The sequence below is a fragment of the Mustela nigripes genome, chromosome 9 (assembly GCF_022355385.1).
Source record: "Mustela nigripes isolate SB6536 chromosome 9, MUSNIG.SB6536, whole genome shotgun sequence".
Lineage (NCBI taxonomy): Eukaryota > Metazoa > Chordata > Mammalia > Carnivora > Mustelidae > Mustela > Mustela nigripes.
In genome coordinates, this window is record NC_081565.1 from 47,357,829 (window position 1) to 47,378,832 (window position 21,004).

At 41.0% G+C, this 21,004-nt stretch overlaps 1 protein-coding gene and 2 pseudogenes across 1 annotated transcript; 1 reads left to right on the forward strand and 2 right to left on the reverse strand.

Moving 5' to 3' along the window:
- The first annotated feature begins 233 nt into the window (after nucleotides 1-233).
- IFNE (interferon epsilon) lies at nucleotides 234-20,998 on the forward strand. The gene is given in 4 exon segments (XM_059412282.1): nucleotides 234-339; nucleotides 342-512; nucleotides 12,416-12,573; nucleotides 20,776-20,998. Coding segments are annotated over 4 exon segments (459 nt in total). The 3' UTR covers nucleotides 20,800-20,998.
- Nucleotides 13,198-13,788, reverse strand: LOC132025113 (interferon alpha-1/2-like; annotated as a pseudogene).
- Nucleotides 19,059-19,591, reverse strand: LOC132025114 (interferon alpha-1/2-like; annotated as a pseudogene).
- Nucleotides 20,999-21,004: the final 6 nt, after the last annotated feature.

Here is a 21,004-nt window from a genome sequence, read left to right on the forward strand (position 1 = left end):
TTTGTCAAACAGCCAACACAATGGGGAAAGAGGAGGAAGTGTTCCATAAACACTGTGAAAAGGTAACCAGAAAACCTAATGTCTAATCTTGGAGTTAGGACAGCATTAGAAAACAAAACCCACAAAGGAGGACACTTCCCAGAACAATCTGAGATGCATGAAAAGCAAACATTCACTAGAGCTGGAGCTGTGCTAAGTCTGTACAGAGATAAGTGGCGCATTCGACCTTCACCATGATTAACAAGCATTTCTTTGAAATTGTGTTGGTGCTCTTGGCCTCTTCTACTCTCTTCTCCCTTGAACTGAAACTGGCTCTCTTCCAACAAAGAGTAAACAGAGAGGTTTAAAACTGTTGAATAAATTCCCCAAATCATCAGTTCAGCCGTGTCTGCCACTCAGGACAAACTTCCTCCTTTCCCAGCAGTCTGTGAATCGTCGCCGGTCCCAGAGTGGACAGGCCCTGGCCATTCTGCATGAGATGCTTCTGCAGACCTTCAGCCTCTTCAGGGCAGGTATTTCTCTGGATGGTTGGGAGGAAATCCGCGTGGAGAATTTTCCTCACTGAACTTCATCAACAGCTGGAATACCTAGGGGCCCTCAGAGGCCTGGGAGCAGAGCAGAACAGCGGTGTCTTGAGTGGTGGGAACTCTAGGATGCAGGTTAAAAAGTACTTCTGGAGGATCCACAATTACCTGGAAAACCAGGAGTACAACAGCTGTGCCTGGACCATTGTTTGAGTAGAAATCAACCGGTGTCTGTTCTTTGCATTCCAGCTAGTAAGAAAGCTAAGCAAACAAGAAACAGATTCCTTCCAAGTAGAGCAAGAGCCATCTCCAGGCTTTAAAAGCATAGGGTAGAGAGAGGGGTGGGAGGGCTTTTCTGGACTCTATTATTTCTTTTTGTCATAAACTGGTAGTATTGTTTTGGTTTTATGTGGAGATATATATATTTTAATCTGTCCTTTAAGATCATGCATACTGACTACAATCGTCTGTAACTTGTAATGTCACTTTGTATCTTTGATTTGTCTTAAGTTTTATGAGTTAAAGTAGATTCATTAATATTTCATAACTGGTTCTTCAAATGGGTATATTTTCATGCAAGTTGACCAGGTGAATAAAACGAAATGTGTCCTCAGTGTAATAATACTTTTCTTGACATAGAACATCCATTCCAATGATTTCTTTGCCAGAACTTGGTAGACACAATGAGAAATAACTAGGGATAATGTGCACTGTAAGATTTGAAAATATCAATACACACCAAATGCATGAAAAGAGATTCAACCTCACTCATAATAATAAGAAATACAGATTAAAAGTGAGTAACATGCCATTTATACCAGATGGGTGAAGGCCCACACTCTATGGAGATTTGGGGGAGGGATGCTCTTATAATTTGCCAGAGCACTGGAAATTGGTAAGATCACCATAAAGGCAATTTGTTGATACCTATTAAAATTATAGTTTTTTGATCCATAAATTCTGGGTTTGAAAATTATCTTATAAAAAGCCTTGCACATGTGTATAATGACTTATGTGCAATATTATTCATTACAGCATTATTTATAATATCCCAATACAGGAAATTACACAGACTCTTCTAATTAGAGACTGTTAAATTATGTTCACACAAAGGAGCACTACTTAGCTCGAGAAAAGAATGAGGATGCTCTTCCTATACTGAAAAAAGTTAAAAAAAAAAAAAGGCAAGAGGCAGAACAGTGTGTCTAAAATGCTGTATTTAAAACTAAAATGTAAAACAAAATTTACATTTGGCCTAACTTGTATATGAGCAAATAAGGAATATATAAGAAATAAATTACAATGATAACCTGTATTTTGGGAAAGAGAGACTAAGGGAAGAGGACAGGGCAGAGGTGCTTTTACAGCTTATTTTTGTAGTCCAATTTTTAGTCACATGAACATTACAATTTAAAATAATAAATTAAAGTGTATCCAACAAGAGCCAGTTATTAGAAATATGCATGAAGGAGGGATTCCTGAGTGGCTCAATCCATTAAGCATCTGCCTTCAGCTCAGACTGTAATCTTGGGACCTTGGGATGGGCCCTGCATGGGACTCCTTGCTCAGTGGGGAGTTTGCTTCTCCCTCTGTTCCTCCCCCTGCTCATGCTCATTTTCTCTCTCTCTCTCTCAAATAAATACATAAAATCTTTAAAAAAGAGGAAGTATGCATGGAGTCTTGCTAGCAAAAGGAAGTGTTAGATGAAGATTAGAAGAAACAGGACTGCACCAGACTTCCCTTGGTGGGAAGGGGAGTGGCTGGGAGGAAGAAAGCTGGACAGGAGGGCACCCATGCCAACTGAGGGAGAGGGTTTCCACTCTCATCACAGCTGCCGTTGATGAAGGGATTCCAGCTCTTCCAGCCAGGAGCTCTTAGAAATCATTGTGGATCAAATGTGGGACCAGAGAAACTGACGTTCAGTGAGACTTGATGGCTTTCCCACAGTCACAGTGACTTTCGCCCAATGTAAGAACCAGAGCCATGGCCCCAGATGGCTGGGGCTAGTTCTACTACTTGACGTCATGTTCTGCTTTAGAGTCATCGCATAATTTGAGATGAAATTGATCACTGATTGTGAAAACTTGCTGAAGAACAAAACATATTTCATCCTGGTTTAATTAATGTAAGTGTGTTAGCTGTTTCGATTTTGGCCATTCTGATAGGTGTGTAGTGATATCTGATTGTGGTTTGAGTTCCCGTTTCCCTAATGGCTCCTGCTGTTGGATATTTTTTCATGTGCTTATTTGGCATCTTTATAACCTCTTTGGTGAAATGTCTCTTCATGTCCTTGGATTTGACTTCAAAGGGAGGAGGATGAACTGAACAGGGTTCTGAGCCTGAGCTGGGTCCACTGCCCTAGAGAAAGAGACAGGGAGGCAGAGGCTGGTCGGTCAGGAGGACGTCTTGGCCACACTTCAGCCCTGGTCTTGACCTGTTTACTTTCAGGTTCACCTGAAGGTAGGGAAGTGGAGAGAGGAAAGACACAAGCAAATACAGGTCATTTGCTTCACATGATCAGTAGAATTTTTGTTTTCTTTAAACCAGGAAGTTTTCAGAACAAAATCCTTGATTTAACACATTATACAACTCTCAAATTAACCTAGCAAAGTAGTTTCTGTTACTGTAGTCCTTTCTCAGGTGAGAATGACCAGACTTTCAAGGTGAAGTGATTTGTTCAAAGTAACATAATAAGCCATGGAGCCAGCCAATGCCACAACAAAGATTCTCAGCCAGATCTGCCTGACTCAGAAGGCTGCCCTGTGTTCCAGACCCCACAAACCTGAACAGCAGGCACTATGAAATATCTCTGCAAAATAATAATAACAACGATGATGATAATTTGCTCCGGCTTTCCTTATTCAAGTTCACACAAGTACAACCTTGAATTGAAAAAAGAACATTTTCTCTCCCTGGACATTTCTTTCCTGAGAATTAAGGGAAACAGAATGGAGGAAGTGCCAAGTAGAAATTCAGAGCAGATAATATATACTCATATTTAGAAGCTAAAACCTATACTGTGTCTGCTAATGTTTACCCAAACATTTAGCTTTATTAGTTGACATCCTGCTTCTGTAACTGTCTTCACTGCCTAATACAAAATAAAAATTGCTTGCTTTTAAATATATGTGCCATCTTAAAGCTTTAAAACCAGAGATATAAACTTGGAGGAAATATTGGGGAAGATAGGCACTTTATAGAGACTAGATGAGAAAAATAAAAAGTTTAAAAAAATAAAGAGACTACATGCCCGGCCATCAGTGCATAGATGGGCTCAGAGTAAAGGTAAGATCATTTGTACTCACAGGCTGGGTCATCTAAGTTATCCGAGGCACATGTACTGAGCTAAATAGATTATCAAATGAAAAAGCAGTTTACAAAATAACTAGTATCATATCATATTTTCTACAAATAAAAATACATGTAAAATGTCTGAAAAGAAATGCACTACAATGTTTGTAATAGTGCTATCTAGGTGATAGAATTTTCATTCTCTTATCCTTTTTGAATTTTAAATATTTCTCCATGAATATAAATTCATTTTAGAATCAGGGAAAAATGATATTATTTGTGAAATTTTAAAAAAGAACAATAAATATGGCTCCTTGTAGAGAGTTGGCTTAAGATACTTATCACCTGCAATAAATTAAGCCCCACCTCCAATATATAGCAGACTCATCTGGGGGGCTTGTTAAAACAGAGATGGCATGGCGTCACCCCCAATGTTTCTGGTCCAGTAAGTCTGTAATGGAGCCTAAGTGTTTGCATTTCTAGCAATTTCTAGATGATGCCGATGCTGTTGGCCCTAACACTCCACATCATAAACCATTCCTCTATTTCTTGATAGCCTTGATAGACGTTTAACAGATAAAGGCCTGGTCTCCTTGAGGTTACTGATCTCATATTTTCCCACAGTCCCACCCCAGGTGGGAGACTGCTGATGAGGAAAGGTTTTTTTTTTTTTTTTTTTTTTTTTTTTTTCCTATCACTACCTTTTCATAGCAGCAGATTCAGTGGTCCTTCTCCTTCTTAAAGAAGCAGGATATAGAGTCTGTGATACTCCAGGTACATTCCATGACAGAAACTGTCTTCTCAGGAAAATGATCCAAACTAAGTTTTTGTCTGGAACGTTCTGTTCCTCATGCCTGTGATTGTATAAAATCAAACCTGCAACCATAACCTGACCAGATGAGGAATGGGATGTGAACACAAAGGAAATCAAACCTCTGAAAGATAGAGGATTCCAAGGTAAGAGACAGCAAACTGGTTCAGTAACTGAGAAGTATAGATGTTTGGTAAATACAGAGATTTAGGGGGCATTCTTGGAATTGCCTTTGGCTGAAATGAGTCATGTAACCCATTTTCTCCCCTGTATCCAATGACTGGATGTAGGGGGATGAAGGCTCAGACCCCTCACTCTGCCTCTGAAAGGCCATTGCCACTTCAGAGCCCCCTCCCCAGCCCAGGTTTTGACTGAAGCCACGTTGTGAAGCTTTTCCTGTCCTCCATCTGCGGCCTTCTCTTCTCACATGTGTTGAGCCTATAACCCTCCCAAATAAACTCCTTGCATGGTAATTTTGTCTCAGAGTCTGCTTTCTCTGCACCTAACTTCCAAAAGCAAACCCCACAGACCTCCCATCTGGGGCCATAGGAAACCCAAACTCACATATTGCCTTGGTCAAATACATATTAGCACCCTAATATGTGTTACTATCTCATTCTTGCTATTTATGAATCCTTAAGTTTTCATTTCTCAGAAAACCCTTAGAGTCTGATTTGTCTAAATCTGTTTACTCTTCCAGAGCACACCACCAATCACATCACAAACCGCGCTGTACGATGCTGGATCACTTCTCTTTCAACAAAAGTAGGACCTACTTCAGGGTGAGGAAATAGCTTCTTAACTCTTTGCTTAGCACATTCTTGAACACATAAAGGGACAATCTAAACACTGAATGAATAAAGACATTTAAAATGCAGTGTTAACAGAAAGAAGAGATATATACGGTGCCTAGGTGGCTTAGTTAAGCATCTGCTTTCGGTTCAGACCATGATCCTGGGGTCCTGGGATTGAGACCCGTGTTGGGTTCCCTGCTCAGCGGGGAGTCTGCTTCTCCTTCTCACTCTGCTGCTCCCTCTGCTTGTGCTCTCTTACTCTCTCTCTGTCAAATAAATAAATAAAATCTTAAAAAAATAAAAGAAAAAAGAGATATATAAATACCATATCATCGTCGTCAGTTGTATGTGTAAGAAGACACTCTACCTAGAGATGAGGAAGTCTTGTTTATGAGCCTGCTAAGAGGTTAATTCTTACTTTTGTTTTTCATTTTCTCTACTTTTCCTGGATGGACAGTTTGGATAAGTTATGTCTTGCACTAAAAAGTAAAGTGTCTTTTATTCTCTAATGAATCCTTGGATGGTAAAGGTACAATAAGACAATGACATAATATATAGATCAGAAGTGCTGGTGGGATCCCTTCTTCTGACTAATTGTTCTACTCATCTGAGAAAATCCTTTCCTGAACCCACTCATCATGGGCCTTTGGTCCCTGTCTGCTCTTGATGGTTAGTCACACTTTCAACAGCCAATTAATATAGAAACCACTGACAACAACTTAATGTTTCCTATTTGGGGTTCAGTTAAAAAAAAAAGTAATAGAAAAATATAAAACAATTCATGTAAATAGTGTAAATGGCTACTTTTACAGTTGTATAAAGTGTAACACTCCTCCCATTGTTCTGTTGGAAAGACCACTCATCTTGTTATTGTCCAAAGTTGGGTGGATGTTGAATCAGTTTTTGCACCTGCTATCAGTAGAGATTTTATGACAAATTTCTTTATTTCTTTGGCTTGTATACTTGAAACATTATGAGTAAGCAGAAGATAGCCAGCATGTAGTATCTGGAGACTAGTAGCCAGAGTCACATTACAAGGATTCGGGGAAGTGATCATAACACAAAAATGGTCCCATGGTTTTACCGTCAATGTAAGAAGAATCCATCTTAGAAACCTGTTCAGACAAGTTTTAGTTATTAAAGGTGAAGATGTGTACCTCTTGGGAAGGGTGAAGCAAGGCTCAAGGAGAAAAAAGAACAGTGTTGCCCTTGACCTATAAATCATGTGACTCTTTTCTACCTAAGACAGCTAAGTGCATATTGTTTTAGTAAAACTTATTCCAAGTTTCAACATAAGCCTTATCATTAATAAGGTATTTCCCTAAGAGAAAATTTAATTATTCCAAATAACGGTAATTCATGTGGGTTCTTGTCAGATAAACAAGGTAGTTATCAATGTGGATAAAAATATTTATGATCAGGCAAACCATAAGAGACTGTTAATCTCACAAAACAAACTGAGTGTTGCCAGGGGCAGGGAGGTAGGGAGAGAGGGGTGCGGTTATAGACATTGGGAAAGGTATGCGCTATGGTGAGTGCTGTGAAGTGTGTAAACCTGGCGATTCACAGACCGGTACCCCTGGGGCTACTAATGCATTATATGTTAATTAAAAATTATAAAAATATTTATGATCAAAATGGAGTTAATTTGAGAGCATTGAAAGTGGAATTTTTAGCTGGTATATTATTCAGTATAGTGGACTTATTTTAGTAACAGCTCCTAATCTAGTGTTGAGTGGGAGAGAAAGAGACTCAATGAAACTGGGAAGGAAATAAGCATATTTCCAGGGCAAATTATGGGGTTACATGAGAAATACCTTGAAGGACCTAATTGTGCCCACTAGAGGGGGAAGAAAAAGAGGATGCACTCTCTGTGGGTGAGACAGGGCTCAGGAGCCGAAACAAAAATGTCCTCAAAATCCTTCTGGCTAAGTAGATTTCTACTATGCGTTGACATTAGAAAAGCAAAGAGAGCTGTTTGGACATTTCAGGGTTTCAGCTGTAGCCCTCTGTAGGGAAACTGTACCAGAAGACACACAAAGGAGGGTCCTATGTAGAAAGGATGTTAGAAATTTCACCAACAATCCATCTCTAAGTTCTGGGCAAAAAGTTTCCTGGAACACTTGGGCCCATATCTGAGGGGTTAGACGTCAGAAACCACATGTAGCATTATACATATGTGGGGTAGAGCGCAAGGTTCCAGAGGAAAGATTTCTTCCCTAAAGCATCTCTCTCAGATTGTTGTGTGCAACGAATGCCTAACATATTAAAAATAATCAAAACAAAAACAAAAAAACACCTAAAGTGCTCACCACTCTGAGATCAGACCTGAGCTGAAACCAAGAGCTGGTTGCTTAACCCACTACACCATCAATGTGCCCAATATGTAAATTTTTTTAAAAAGTCTGTCCAGTAAAGAACTATCAAGAGAATAAAAAAATATATAAAAATGTATGTCATATATAAATCTATGACATATAGAAAAAATCTCAAAATATATCATTGATATTAATATTATTAATATAACAAACTCAAAAATGTTTAACAATACAATAGCAATATCAGCAAGAAGTACAGAAGCCGGGGCGCCTGGGTGGCTCAGTGGGTTAAGGTCTCTGCCTTCGGCTCAGCTCATGATCTCAGGGTCCTGGGATCGAGTCCCACATCGGGCTCCCAGCTCAGCGGAGAGCCTGCTTCTCCCTCTCCCTCTGCTTGCTGCTTTGCCTCCTTGTGTTCTCTCTGTCTGTATCTCTCTGTCAAATAAATAAATAAAATCTTAAAAAAAAAAAAGAAATACAGAAGCAATTTACAAAAGCAGACATAGCTACAAGTAGATAATATACATATATAGCCTTCCTAGTGATCATTTATATAAATGTAAAATCTGATAAACAGCAAGATGGTTTGGAGATAACTGGGTTAAGAGCACACAGCTGTACATAGGAGAAGTGTTCAATTTTTAAATATAGGTGGTTATTTTGGTAAAATTGACCAAAAATTTTTTTAAAGATTTTATTTATTTATTTGACAAAGACATGGTGAGAGAGGGAACACAAGCACGGGGGAGTGGGAGAGGGAGAAGCAGACTTTCTGCTGAGCAAGGAGACAAATGCGGGGCTCGATCCCAGGACCCTGGGATCATGACTTGAGCTGAAGGCTGATGCTTAATGACTGAGCCACCCAGGTGCCCCAATCTACCAAAAATTTTAAATGCAAATGCATTTCTGGATATTTATATTACAGAAAGACTGTTCATACACTTGCCTAAATGTGTGCCCAAATTTATTTATTGCAGCATTATTTTTATAAAAGATAATTGCAGCCAAGTTAATGTGCTCTTATAAAAGATTAGGTGAGTAAACAGTGGACATGCCATGTTATAGAATACTCTAAAGCCATTAAATTCATTTACATAAAGCCTGCATCCAGGTTCATGTTAAATACTGATGAATAGATTGTTTTGAATGTCTCCCAGTAGTTTGTTAACCTTAAAAAAAATAAAACTGCCAGTTATTTACCAACAATAGTTAGCTTTATTCAGGAATACCACAAAATTGCAATCAGGCACAGCAAGGTATACAAAACAGTAGGCAAATTTGGAATAAAAAGAAGGAATGTAGGGGCATCTGGGTGGCTCAATAGGTTAAGCATCTTCCTTCAGCTCAGGTCATGATCTCGAGTCTTGGGATTGAGCCCTGAGTTGGGCTTACTGCTCATTGGGGAGTCTGCTTCTCCCTCTCCCTCTGCTCCTGCTCGTGCTCTCTTTCTCTCATTCGCTCTCACGCGTGCACTCTCTCTCTCTTTCTTTCTCTCTCTCTCTCAAATAAATAAAATCTTTAAAAAAAAAAAAAGAATCTACTTTTAAAAAGAGAAAAGTGGTGGAGGGCTTTGGGAGTTGGGGTGGGTGGGTAGAGCAGTTATAAACAAAAAGTCCATCGGGGAAAAACTAGGGATGCAAAGTATAGTGGTTTCTCATTGGCTGAATTGTGATTTATCTCTCATTGGCTGGGCTTTTGCCAAGGGAGGAAGAAAACTTCCTCCTGCTCAAATAGTAAATTAGTATTCGATTGCAAGGTCTATCTCTTCCTCTGGGATTTACAATTGACTTTGAGTGGTAGCAGTGGTAAGGCATCAGAGTTCCCTGTGTCCAACTTCCCAACTCCATTTTGGTAAGGTTTCTGTTTATTAATTTTCACATGTTGTATAGAAAATCTATGTTACACATAGATTACACATATAGAAAATTTAGATTTTCCATAGAAAATCTAATGACCACATTACTGATTGTGATAACTAGCTTAAAAACAATGTGTATAAAAGTGTTCTGTCATTTTATTTAAACAGCAAACATATTTATGGGAATCTAGAATAAATGCATAATGCAAAATAAAGGGGAAAGTCAGGCTTTAAAATGGTGATGTCATGCTAATACCAGTTTTGTGTAGTTATTTACTATCTAATCTGACTACATCACACCATCCAATATAATTGGTTTTTAAGGGAATTTGGGGATTTTTTTTCCATCCCGATTTTAACAACTTTGTTCTCTGGTGTCTCTTTGCTAAGAAGCATATCAGAATGGCTTAGTGCTGGTTAAGAAAGAAAGAAAGAAAGGAAAAAGAAAGAAAGAAAGAAAGAAAGAAAGAAAGAAAGAAAGAAAGAAAGAGAGAGAGAGAGAGAGAGAGAGAGGGAGGGAGGGAGGGGGGGAGGAAGGAAGGAAGGAAGGAAGGAAGGAAGAAAGAAAAGAAAGAAAGAAAGAATTTTAGCTGTCTTCATTAAGGATAAACAGAACAGGGTGCTATGTTAATGGTGCATATAAATACGTAGAGTTACTTTATTTCACAATGTTGAAACCATTCTAGTGACTGATGTTATTCTGCCCTCTAGTGGTTCGAATTAAAAATTCCTGTTTGACTACATTCCAGGAAAATAGCTTTGAGGCAGGATCTTTATGAAATTTTCCCTTTAAAAGGACAACAAACCAAAAATGAAAAACAGCATGGAAAACTTGATGTATATACATCATCAAATAATCTCAGCAGAAATATTTTGATCTCAACGTATTTCAGATTTGCATTGTTTTGCCCAGTACATCATTAAAAGTTTTTAAGACTGCAATATTTCAACTCGATTTTAAGTATTCACAACCAACAGTGGAGTTCTACAGAGGCTTCCCCAGGCCACTTTTTGAACAGAGTACCATCGCTTAAAGCCTTAAGAGAACAAGGTTTTCCGAAGGCAGAAAAAGGGGACCACACAACATATCCAAACATAAATAAAGCTGACCAAGTTTTAGTATTCTAAGTACTTTTTTATACACTATTTCCTTGAAGGCACTAGGATCTTTGCTGCTTTGCTTCAGTAGCTTTCGTCCAGTTCCAGCAAACACACACATACACGCCCACGTGTATGAATGACACAGAATGGCTTCTAGACCAGCTAACCCAGATTATCCCAGTGCTCACACATGTTTCAGCCAAGGTTATTTATTGACCTTCTACATAGCCAAGTGGCATTGACTACGTCCCCCATTCTCCAGCCCATTCTCTTGGCATTATGTTCTCCTATACTAAGCATTGCCTCCCTTAGGATAGATGTGCCTGTAAACATGTGTGCTATTTCATGGTGCTTCCTAAGCCTCGGCTTGCCTGGACGTAATTCCATCTTTCCTTTGTTGATATGATGGAAGGAACAGTTGAAATAAGAAGCAGTATCAGAATGAGATTGATAAGTATCAGTTGACAGCTTCCCAGATCTATGACTCAAGCATACAGTTTTATTATGCACTGTCTCCTTTTCTAGCTCTTGTCTATAAAAGCATGACCAGCTCTTTATTGGTCCATGTTCCCAAACTGTTACAATAAAAATGAGGCTTATTATTCTTTAATTCAGCCAGGAACCAGTCAACAGCTCTGCCTGCTACTCCCCCTGCTTGTGCTCTCTCTCTGACAGATAAATATATAAAACCTTTAAAATCTTAAAAAATATATAAAATATTAAAATATACATAATATATAATTATTGTTATATTAGACTATTATAAATAATACTATAATTTATAATAATATGTAAATATATTATAATATATAAATATATATTATTATTATAAAATTATATAAAATCTTAAAAGAATAAATAAAATAAACTTTAGTAACATTTTTAGGTCTCTGTCCCTGTGAGACTAAGTTTCAATACAGTAGGAAATACATGTGCCTTATTTACCTGTAGGCTTTTCTTTTTATTATTTTTTTTTTAAAAGATTTATTTATTTATTTGAATGGAATGCACGGGGTGTGGGGGTAAATTTCAAGCAGACTCTCTGCTGAGCAGGGAGCCGGACCTGCGGATTGATCTCACAACCCTGAGATTATGACTTCAGCCAAAATGAAGAACCTGACGTTTACCCTCTAAGCCACTCAGGTGCCCCTTATTTTGGTTTCTTTTTAATATTTTATTTTTAAGTAATCTCTACTCCCACTGTGGGGACAGAACTCACAACCCTGAGGTCAAGAGTTGCTGATCCACACTGTCCATGAAATCACTGAGGAAAAAATCATATGGCATAAAAGGGTAAACTATGCACAGAAAAACTAACCCACATTATTCCCAGATCCCATGCAATATTCTTCTCCAAGTCAGATGCACTTCTCTTATTCATGCTCCCATCCGCTCCAGGGTGGTCTCTGCTTATGCATTCCAAACCGACTCTCAGGAAGGTCAGCCAGGCATCTGTGTTTCTGACATCACAGGCAGTTTCAATCCACATCTTCCAGGAATCTGCTGATGGTATTCAAAGCACATTTACTTCCTCAAAGACACTCACCAGCATCCTCCCTTATCCCTGTGCTGTATGGCCAAGAGTCCACCATCTCCTTTGTGGCTCTTCTCTCCCGTTCCTTCAATGGCTGAAGAGCCTCAGAATCAAGTTTATGTCTGTTTCTCACATGATACCGTCTCCCTGCGTGACCATCTCTGTTTCTGGCTTTGCCTGCTAGATGTGGACCTCAGCCATGGCGTTTCTTGTCAACTGCCAGCTCACCTGCCCCCGACACCGGACATACGTGTCTCCATGTCTGCCAGTGACCTGCCGAGGGGCCCGCAGATTTTCTGTGAGCACTTCCTGTGTGCTTCTACCTCTCTGCTCAGGCAGCAGGTGAGAGAAGTCACTTCCTTTCCTTCTTCATTAGAACACTAGGTAGGAGGATTGTTTATAGATTCCATCCCTACAGCAACCATATTTATATGTCCCTACAACCGAAGATGTAGACATCAGGATCTGTACTTATTATGTCCTATAGCCTAAGGTCAACTTGCAAGTGTCTTAGAGAAAGTCAGTTGTCATTTCCAACATTAATGCAGTATGATGGTAAATGCATACTGCTGTCCAATTTCCAATGAAATTACACAATCAGACCTGGTGTTCCTCTTTGAAAACCCTTTTGTCCTTAAAGTTCCATAAAGAAGAAAATGATAAACTGATTACATATTATAAATATATTTTGTTATATTCTGCTATGTAAAGGTGCACATAATATTAAATGAAAAAACTGAATCTTACCAATATTTACATAAATAAATATTTTAATAGATAAATAGACACAAACAAGGTCATCTGTAAGCAACTACTGCTTGTAGAGTTGACATGTTCTGAAAACACTTGACAAACTGACTGTGTTCATGTCTTCACAACAACAGAAATGAGAGTTTCTGACTAGGCAGAACTCCAGAATGTGTGATGTTACAGTCAGAGGGAATCATTTCCATGTTGAAACAGGTCTCACTTCCTGCTCCTTAATTCCTTTCGCAAGGCTGTTGATGCATACAAGGGTTTCATAATCTCTGCTCGGACCATCTCCCAGGCACAAGGGCTGTATTGCTTCTCTTGCAGATAGAGGGAGATTCTCTGGAAGTAGTTCCTCAGGATGGAGTCCCCATTCACCAGGGGCATCTCTCCTACCCCCGCCTCCTGCAGGGGACAGGCTTCCAGGTGGCCCAGCTGCTCTAAAATCCTAAGCACAATTCCTCCAGGAGGGTCGTGTTCCAGGGAGCAGGTGAGGCCTCTGTGCAGAAGAGATGGAAGGTCTTCTGGTTCGTCACATGGATGACAGAGAGGGCTTGAGCCTTCTGCAGCTGCTTGCCGTCAAACACCTCCTGGGGGAAGCCAAAATCATTTGTGTAGTTGTCACAGGAGCTAGCAGACAGTCTCCTCATTTGTCGCAGGAGCATCAGGGCCCTCCAGTACAGCGGGCCGTGGTCCTGAGGCAGGTCACATCCCAGAGAGCCGAGTGAGTGGCAGCTGAGCACCACCAGGGCCACCAAGAAGGAGCAGGGCAGAGCCATCGGGGATCCTGTAGGTGCTGTTGGCCTGGCTGGGGTGGGCACGTCTGGGAACCGTGGCTCTAGCTTCTCTGAACTTCTTGTCTTGTGCATGTGGCTTAAGTAGGGGACATAGGCATTTTCAATTTCTGAACGTTTCCCTTCCTTTCTACTTCTCTTTTTGCTTTCCTTTCTACACTTTCTTCTGGGGTTTAGAGCATGGGTTTCTCAACTGTTTCTTTTTCCTATTGCCGCCTCCTGTCACAGTCTTTCGAATATTTATGTAATTGAACCTTCCAAAAAAACATGGTAACACAGATCTAAAGTCTATATTGTTATGTATTTATAGCTCTGCTTTATAGATTAAAAAAGACAGAGTTCATTTTAGTCTTTTTAATTCAGAATTAAGATGGACGAAAAATTTCAACTGAAAGCTATATTTTAAACCTAATTACTCTTTACTGGATATCTGAATATGATGTGTGAGTTCTACATTTTTCTTACTTAAATGGAAATATGAAAGTACAATGCAAATTAAGTATTTCTAGAAAGACAATACTATCAGTGTCCCTAGATTCTGAGAATCATTCCAAATTGCTAACAGACAATGAATTTTTCAAACATTTATTGGATGTTTGTTTTTACTGTATGGTATTTTAGTATGGCCTCAATAAGAAAATGATTTTTTAACTTCAATTGATGCTAGATACTCAACAATTTATTCTAAAAATATTTTCTGTATTTAGTACCAGATAGAATTCCCGATTCAATGAATACATTTTGAATAATTAAATGATTATGTAGAATCTATTTGTATTTATTTCCAAAGCGCGCATCAAAACAAGGCTCAAACACCAGCAACTTCGACAAGACAGCACACGGCATGTTGAAGCCTTGTTCCCAACCCTAGAACTACTTGTTACATTGTTGGAAATAATTGGAACACGTGTTCCCTCTGGTAGGGGGATGCTGAAATGTGGGAGAGGCCTTGAAGCTCCAGAGCAGGAAGGATGGGGAAAATCTCTGGACCTTCTGCTCATTTTTACTAGGAATCTATCTGCTGTTTTTGTAAAGAAAAAAGAAAAAAGAAAAAGAAAAAAGAAAAAGAAAAAAAAAGGATTTTTGTTGAAGGTCATGGCTTATAACACAAGCAGAGTCTGTTCATTCCAGGAAAGTTTTTGTTTGTGTTTGTTTGTCCTTGTTTGCTTGCTCTGGAGGAAAATCTCCCACCAGGGGACAGACTTCTACATACAACACGAGCCTCTGTGCACACCTGGTCACTGTCTAGCCCACCTTGCCCCCTCGCTGGCAGCCTCCCCTGTAAAGACAGTGACGGGCCACAGAACAGCAGCCTCCTGCTCCTATCTCCTCTCTGCTCCTGCCACTGTGACATCACTGCAGTGGAGACATTCCCTCAGGTCAGCAATAGTCACCAGGAGAAAAAAAACAACAAGGTTTCTGCGAGGAGAGTTTCGAAAAAACCTGGAAATTTCAAACAACTTGAGTTCTTCTTTGTGGCTTTGTAATTGGAAGTAAAAGGGCCAGACAGAAACCACAACGGAAAAGGAAGCAGCTGTGTGAATGGGCAGGAGAGGCTCCGGAGGGGGCAGGGGTGAGGGGAGCTCACAGGAGGTTTCTCCACTGGGGAGAGGGAAACACGGTGATCGGAGAGTGAAAGGATGGGATCTCGGAGGGCGTGGAGGAAGGGGACATGTGCTGTATCAGAACATATGGAGTATGTGGACATAGGCACAGTATATATGTATACGTATTACATTACTGAGTAACTAATTACATTCAATGGATAGGACACCCATTCCCAATGGGTATTTTATTTTTTTTTCACAACAGTATTTTGGAGGATCCGCCCTTTGTAGTCAGATACAGGGGAAAGGCTATGAAAAGATCAATATTCAGGGAAAACATAAGATAATAGTTCTCATCTGTCAAGATGAGACTTTCACTCAGTGGAAGATACTAGATGCTTTGAAATGTGCCACTTCATTATCACAACAGCTCTAGGAATATTTCCACCTCACTTTACATCTGGGGAAACTGAGCTATAGAGTGTTCAAGTGAGGTTTTCATGATCAAACAACGAGTTGGAAGCAGAATCCAGATGCAGGGCACAGTCCTGTAGCCCATGTCATAAATTCCTGCCTGAGGTTCTTCTTGGAAAATTCTGAAACTTTTCATTCTTCCCTGGTTGTGTCCCACCTGCACTGGCTGCCGCATCGCTGTGCCCCTGACGGGCTCCTCTTCTCCTTCTCAGCCTTAAATGTTATAGATTCTCTGAGATTTAGGGCATCTTCTCATTTCACTCATGTGAGACAGAAGGACTTTCAGTACAGCGCCTCGATTTCCTAATACGCAAAGGAAATTGCGATTTAATGTCTCCAGGACATGACTCACCCTTGCATCTCCAGTGGGAAGTCCGCTGTCCCCTCTTCCTGCCTTTCCTCCTTCAGGCTCCTGGTCACAGATCCCCCTGGCCTCTAGCACTGTGAAGAGGTAGCCTCAGACTACTCTAGAATGATTGCTTTCCCTCTCCCTCTGCTGGCAAAGCCAGCAGATTTCCCTCTGCTCTTCACAGGGGCAGCCTAGTGGTGATTCCAGTGGGCTGCACCAACTAGGGAGGACTGGACATTGTAACTACCCAGTGGAAACACACAGTGCCTCGAACCATGCTTCCGTAACAGCTCAAGTTCCTACCATTGCCTGCTCCTGGCGAGTAGTGATTGTCTGCGTGCTCCTTTTTCTCCTGGTACCAGCGCTGAGACTAGCCCTGGGACCTCAGCTGTGAGTGGATCTAAGAAGAGTTGTTGTTTTCCGACTTCTTGTAATTGGTGGTTGTTGGTTTTGTTCTTGTGCTGCAGCTATGAGGTCAGGAAAACCGTTCCAAATGGTTCAGTGTTGATCCAGAAACCAGAGGATCCTGCAATACGTGAACACATGAACAACTTCAGGCTAGCTCTGTCCTGCGATGGAGGCCCTTAGGGACAATCCTGTCACACACACATTTTACCCACAATGATGAGTAACTTAACTCAACACATTGTATGGCTGAAGCAGAAAGAGGAGTCGTTCGAAAGATGGAACTCATGGCTATGTAACTTAGTGTTGTAGGTCAAGAATATCATTTGCAGGTCCCTTTCTTGCTTTCTTCCTTTTTATCATATCCCTGTCCTTATGTCTTCATTTGAATATGAAGAGATGGGTCGCCGGATTTTGACTCAGACTCCTTCCCAGGTAGTCACTCTGTTTCTTCTGTCTCAGATGGAGATGGATTCTCTGGAAGCACGTCTTCAAGGCTAGGGCAGGGCCCTCAAACCCAGGGGCGGCTCCCCCACTCCCATTGCAGGTACCACACAGATTTCCAGGGTTCTGGCTGCCCCAGCAGGGGCGGGTTCAGGCAGCAAACGGCGGGGCCCAGTAAGGAAGAGGGTCAAGGTCAGCTGAAGCATCTCAAGGAGGACAGACTTGGTGTGGACCTCATGGAAGTGGCAGCCATGCACCTTGTCCCAGTGGAGGTGTCCCTGGTTCAGAAGAAGGGACTGATGCTCCTCCTCTGTTCAGAAGCAGCAGGTCCACCTGTGAAGCTGCCCAGGGCCAGGAGGCCGCTCGGATCCCAGGGGGATCCAGGAGGAGCCCAGCAGAGGGGATGGGCGCTGCACCTGAGGGCTTCTGGTGGCCTGGCGGACCAGTGGGGGCTGCCCTGGCCCCTCATTCATCTCCAGTTCTTTCCATTCATGAGTCTTCAATAGAACAGGGTAGTTTTCATTTGCAGAATGTTCCCGTACACTTTTCATGCCTTTTCATTTTTCTTTGCTTTTTTAATATATGCTTTACATGGCTTAGAAGACATTTGAAGACATCGCCCATTTCAATTATTAGTTTATTTTTTCATGGAAGTTTAATTAGCCCAAAGAAGGTAATCTCCCAATCTATATTCTATCTATAGTCACTAGCTTCTGTTCTGTTCCTCGCCTTTCCTCTGCCGCCAGTATGGTTTCTGGTGAGTAATTCCGTCAAAACAGGTGGTCCCCGTGTCACAACCTTTCTACTTCCTGGCTTCACGGACCCTTTCCATGCACCCTTTGCTATGATGCAATTCCTTGAAGCGTTTCTCGGCTTTGAAATAGACTCTTAACCAATATTCGCTCTTATGCTACTGCCTTAGGGCCATTCCACCTTTGTTTGCAGTGTGGCTCTTTTCTCCCTTAACCAGAGGAGGCTTGAGGCACCATTTCTCATTCTACGCTCTCTTCCCAGGCAACCACTTCCCTCCCTGGGTTTTCTGTGAATGGAATGGCTTGTAAATGGCAGGATCAAGGATCCATTTGTTTGTTTTATTTGTTTTGTTTTGTTTTGTGTTTTTTAAAGATTTTATTGATTTATATGACACACAGAGAGACAGGGAACACAAGCATGGGTAGTGTGAGAGGGAGAAGCAGACTCCCAGCTGAACAGGGAGCTCGACACAGGGCTTGATCCCATGCCCCAGCATCATGACTGAAGCCTAAGGCAGACACTTAAGCAACTCAACCACGGGTGCCCCTGAACGATCCGTTTTGTAAAGAATATTCATTCTTAGGGGGTCTACCAGTGTGATGTAGAACATATCCGGTGCTTTTCAGTTTTTTCCTCACAGGTCTGCTTCCTTTTCTACTTACAGAATTCACATTATCCCTTCTTCTCACTCTTCCCTTTAACATAACTGATATTAGTTCACTTCAATTATTATTCCAAGGTTAGTTTTTCTACAAAATCCAAGATACCAACGCAGCTTGGACTTGTGAAGTCTGCCTTTCCCATGACGACAGCATGCAAAGTGACTTCCAGGAAGTCGAAGCGATTACTTCTAATGTGAAAACGAAATCACGAGTGAGAGAGTGGTACAATCTGTTCTTTCATCAGGGTGTAATCAGACTTGTTTCCTGCTTCAAAAAGAAACAAACGCAAGAAGTTTTCTATAGAAACATTTAATGAACAGAAAATAAAGAATTTAATATATGTAAAACATATACAATTCTCTTAACCACAAAGGGTAGGTACAACTAATATAATACAATAAAAAAATAACTTAAATCTTATAAATTGTAAAATAAATAGTGAAATAAATAGGCAGATCAGCATGGTCATCTGAAGGTGACAGGTGTTTGTAACGTTGACTTCTAGTTGCTTAATACTCCTGAATACATGTGACAAATTAATTCAGTTCATGTCATGATGACAGCAGAAATGAGAGTTTTTGACACTACAGGACACATGGGAGTGTGATAGTATTCTTCAGAGAGAATCATTTCCATCTTGAAAGGGGTGTCACTTCCTGCTCCACAATCTCTTATGCAAGGCTGTTGATGCATACAAGGGTTTCATGATCTCTGCTCGGACCATCTCCCAGGCACAAGGGCTGTATTGCTCATCCATCCTCAGGATGGAGTCCCCATTCACCAGGGGCGGCTCTCCCACCCCCGCCTCCTGCAGGGGACAGGCTTCCAGGTGGCCCAGCTGCTCTAAAATCCTAAGCACAATTCCTCCAGGAGGGTCGTGTTCCAGGGAGCAGGTGAGGCCTCTGTGCAGAAGAGGTGGAAGGTCTTCTGGTTCGTCACCTGGACGACTGAGAGGGCTTGAGCCTTCTGTAGCTGCATGCCATCAAACACCTCCTGGGGAAAGCCAAAGTCGTTTGTGTAGTTGTCACAGGAGCTAGCAGATAGTCTCTTCATTTGTGACAGGAGCATCAGGGCCCTCCAGTTCAGCAGGCTGTGGTCCTGAGGCAGGTCACATCCCAGAGGGCTGAGGGAGTGTCAGCTGAGCACCACCAGGGCCACCAAGAAGGAGCAGAGCAGGGCCATTGGGGATCCTGCAAGTGCTGTTGTCCTGGCTGGGGTGGGTACGTCTGGGACCCGTGGCTCTAGCTTCTCTACATCTTCTCTTGTGTGGGAGGCTTAAGTAGGGGATATAGAAATTTTCAATTTCTGAACATTTCCCTTACTTTCTACTTCTCTTTTTGCTTTCCTTTCTACATTTTCTACTTGGGTTTGGAGCATGGGTTTTTCAACTATGTATTATTTTCTTTAAGTATTATCCTTGCCTCCAGAATCTTTTTGGATGTTTTTTAATGGAAATTTCTAAGAAAACTTAATAGCAGGGAGACACAGTATGTATTATTATTTAATGTATTTTTTTCTGTGCTTGAAGATTAAAAAAAAAGTATAACCTTTATCAAAATCGGGGTCCAGAATGACTAAAAATTTTAAGCTAATAGTTATATTTTAAAGCTATTGATGCTCATGTATACAAGTAAACTTCATGAGTGACTCATAATTTATTTATATGTATACAGTGAAGTATATGGAGTACATATGCAAATTAACAATTTCTAAAAGGACATAATGATTTCGGTGTACCTGAACATTTACAATCAATCCAGATTGCTAAATGCAAGTGCAAACTGAAATTATTTACTTAACATGTGTTTTTAGTGCACTGAATTTGAATGTTGCCTCATAGGACAAATCATTTTTTTAAGATTTTTATTTATTTGACAGAGAGAAAGATAATATTTCCACATGCTTTACTGGACATGCTCTCACTTGCTGGTCCTGATCATGTTCTACGTCATCACGAGGATCACATAGAAGGAAGGAAGAGGAGGGCCAAGGGGCTGCCTCGTGTTTCTCTTTCATTTTTAAGACATCAGTTTTTCTGTTTCTCATGTCACCTTTCCTCGAAAGCAAAACGTGGCAGCTGTGTGTGGGGGAGGGGGGAAGACAACTGTTCTGTCTGAACGTGACAAAAGTGAAAGGGTGGCCTGTCCACTGAGAAAATGGCAGAGTGTACGTCAGCAAATTTGATGCAGCAACATTGGGATGAGCAGCTCCAGCAGATGGGGAGAATGAAGGCTGTACTGAGTTATTACAAGTCAGGAAAGTGACTCCCTTGGCCAGAGGATCCCACAAGACCAACTCTTGAGTCCCCATGAGGCCCTCAGCTCTACAAGAGGAGCCACCTCATTTTCCTTTTGTTCAATCCACAGGTACTCAGCTCTGAGGAGAGATGAGAGGAGTCACACCAACCAGCTCACAAGAAATTGGTGACCAGGACTCAGCTGATCACCCTCTCTGGAAGGAGACAGGATCCTCGCCCTGCCTGAGAGCTCTACCTACCTGTTAAGTCTCAGACCTGGAAAAGGTTGCCTGAGAAATCCAATATGAAGATGAGGGGAACTGAAAGATCCTACATGATTCTGCTCTGTACCTGGATTA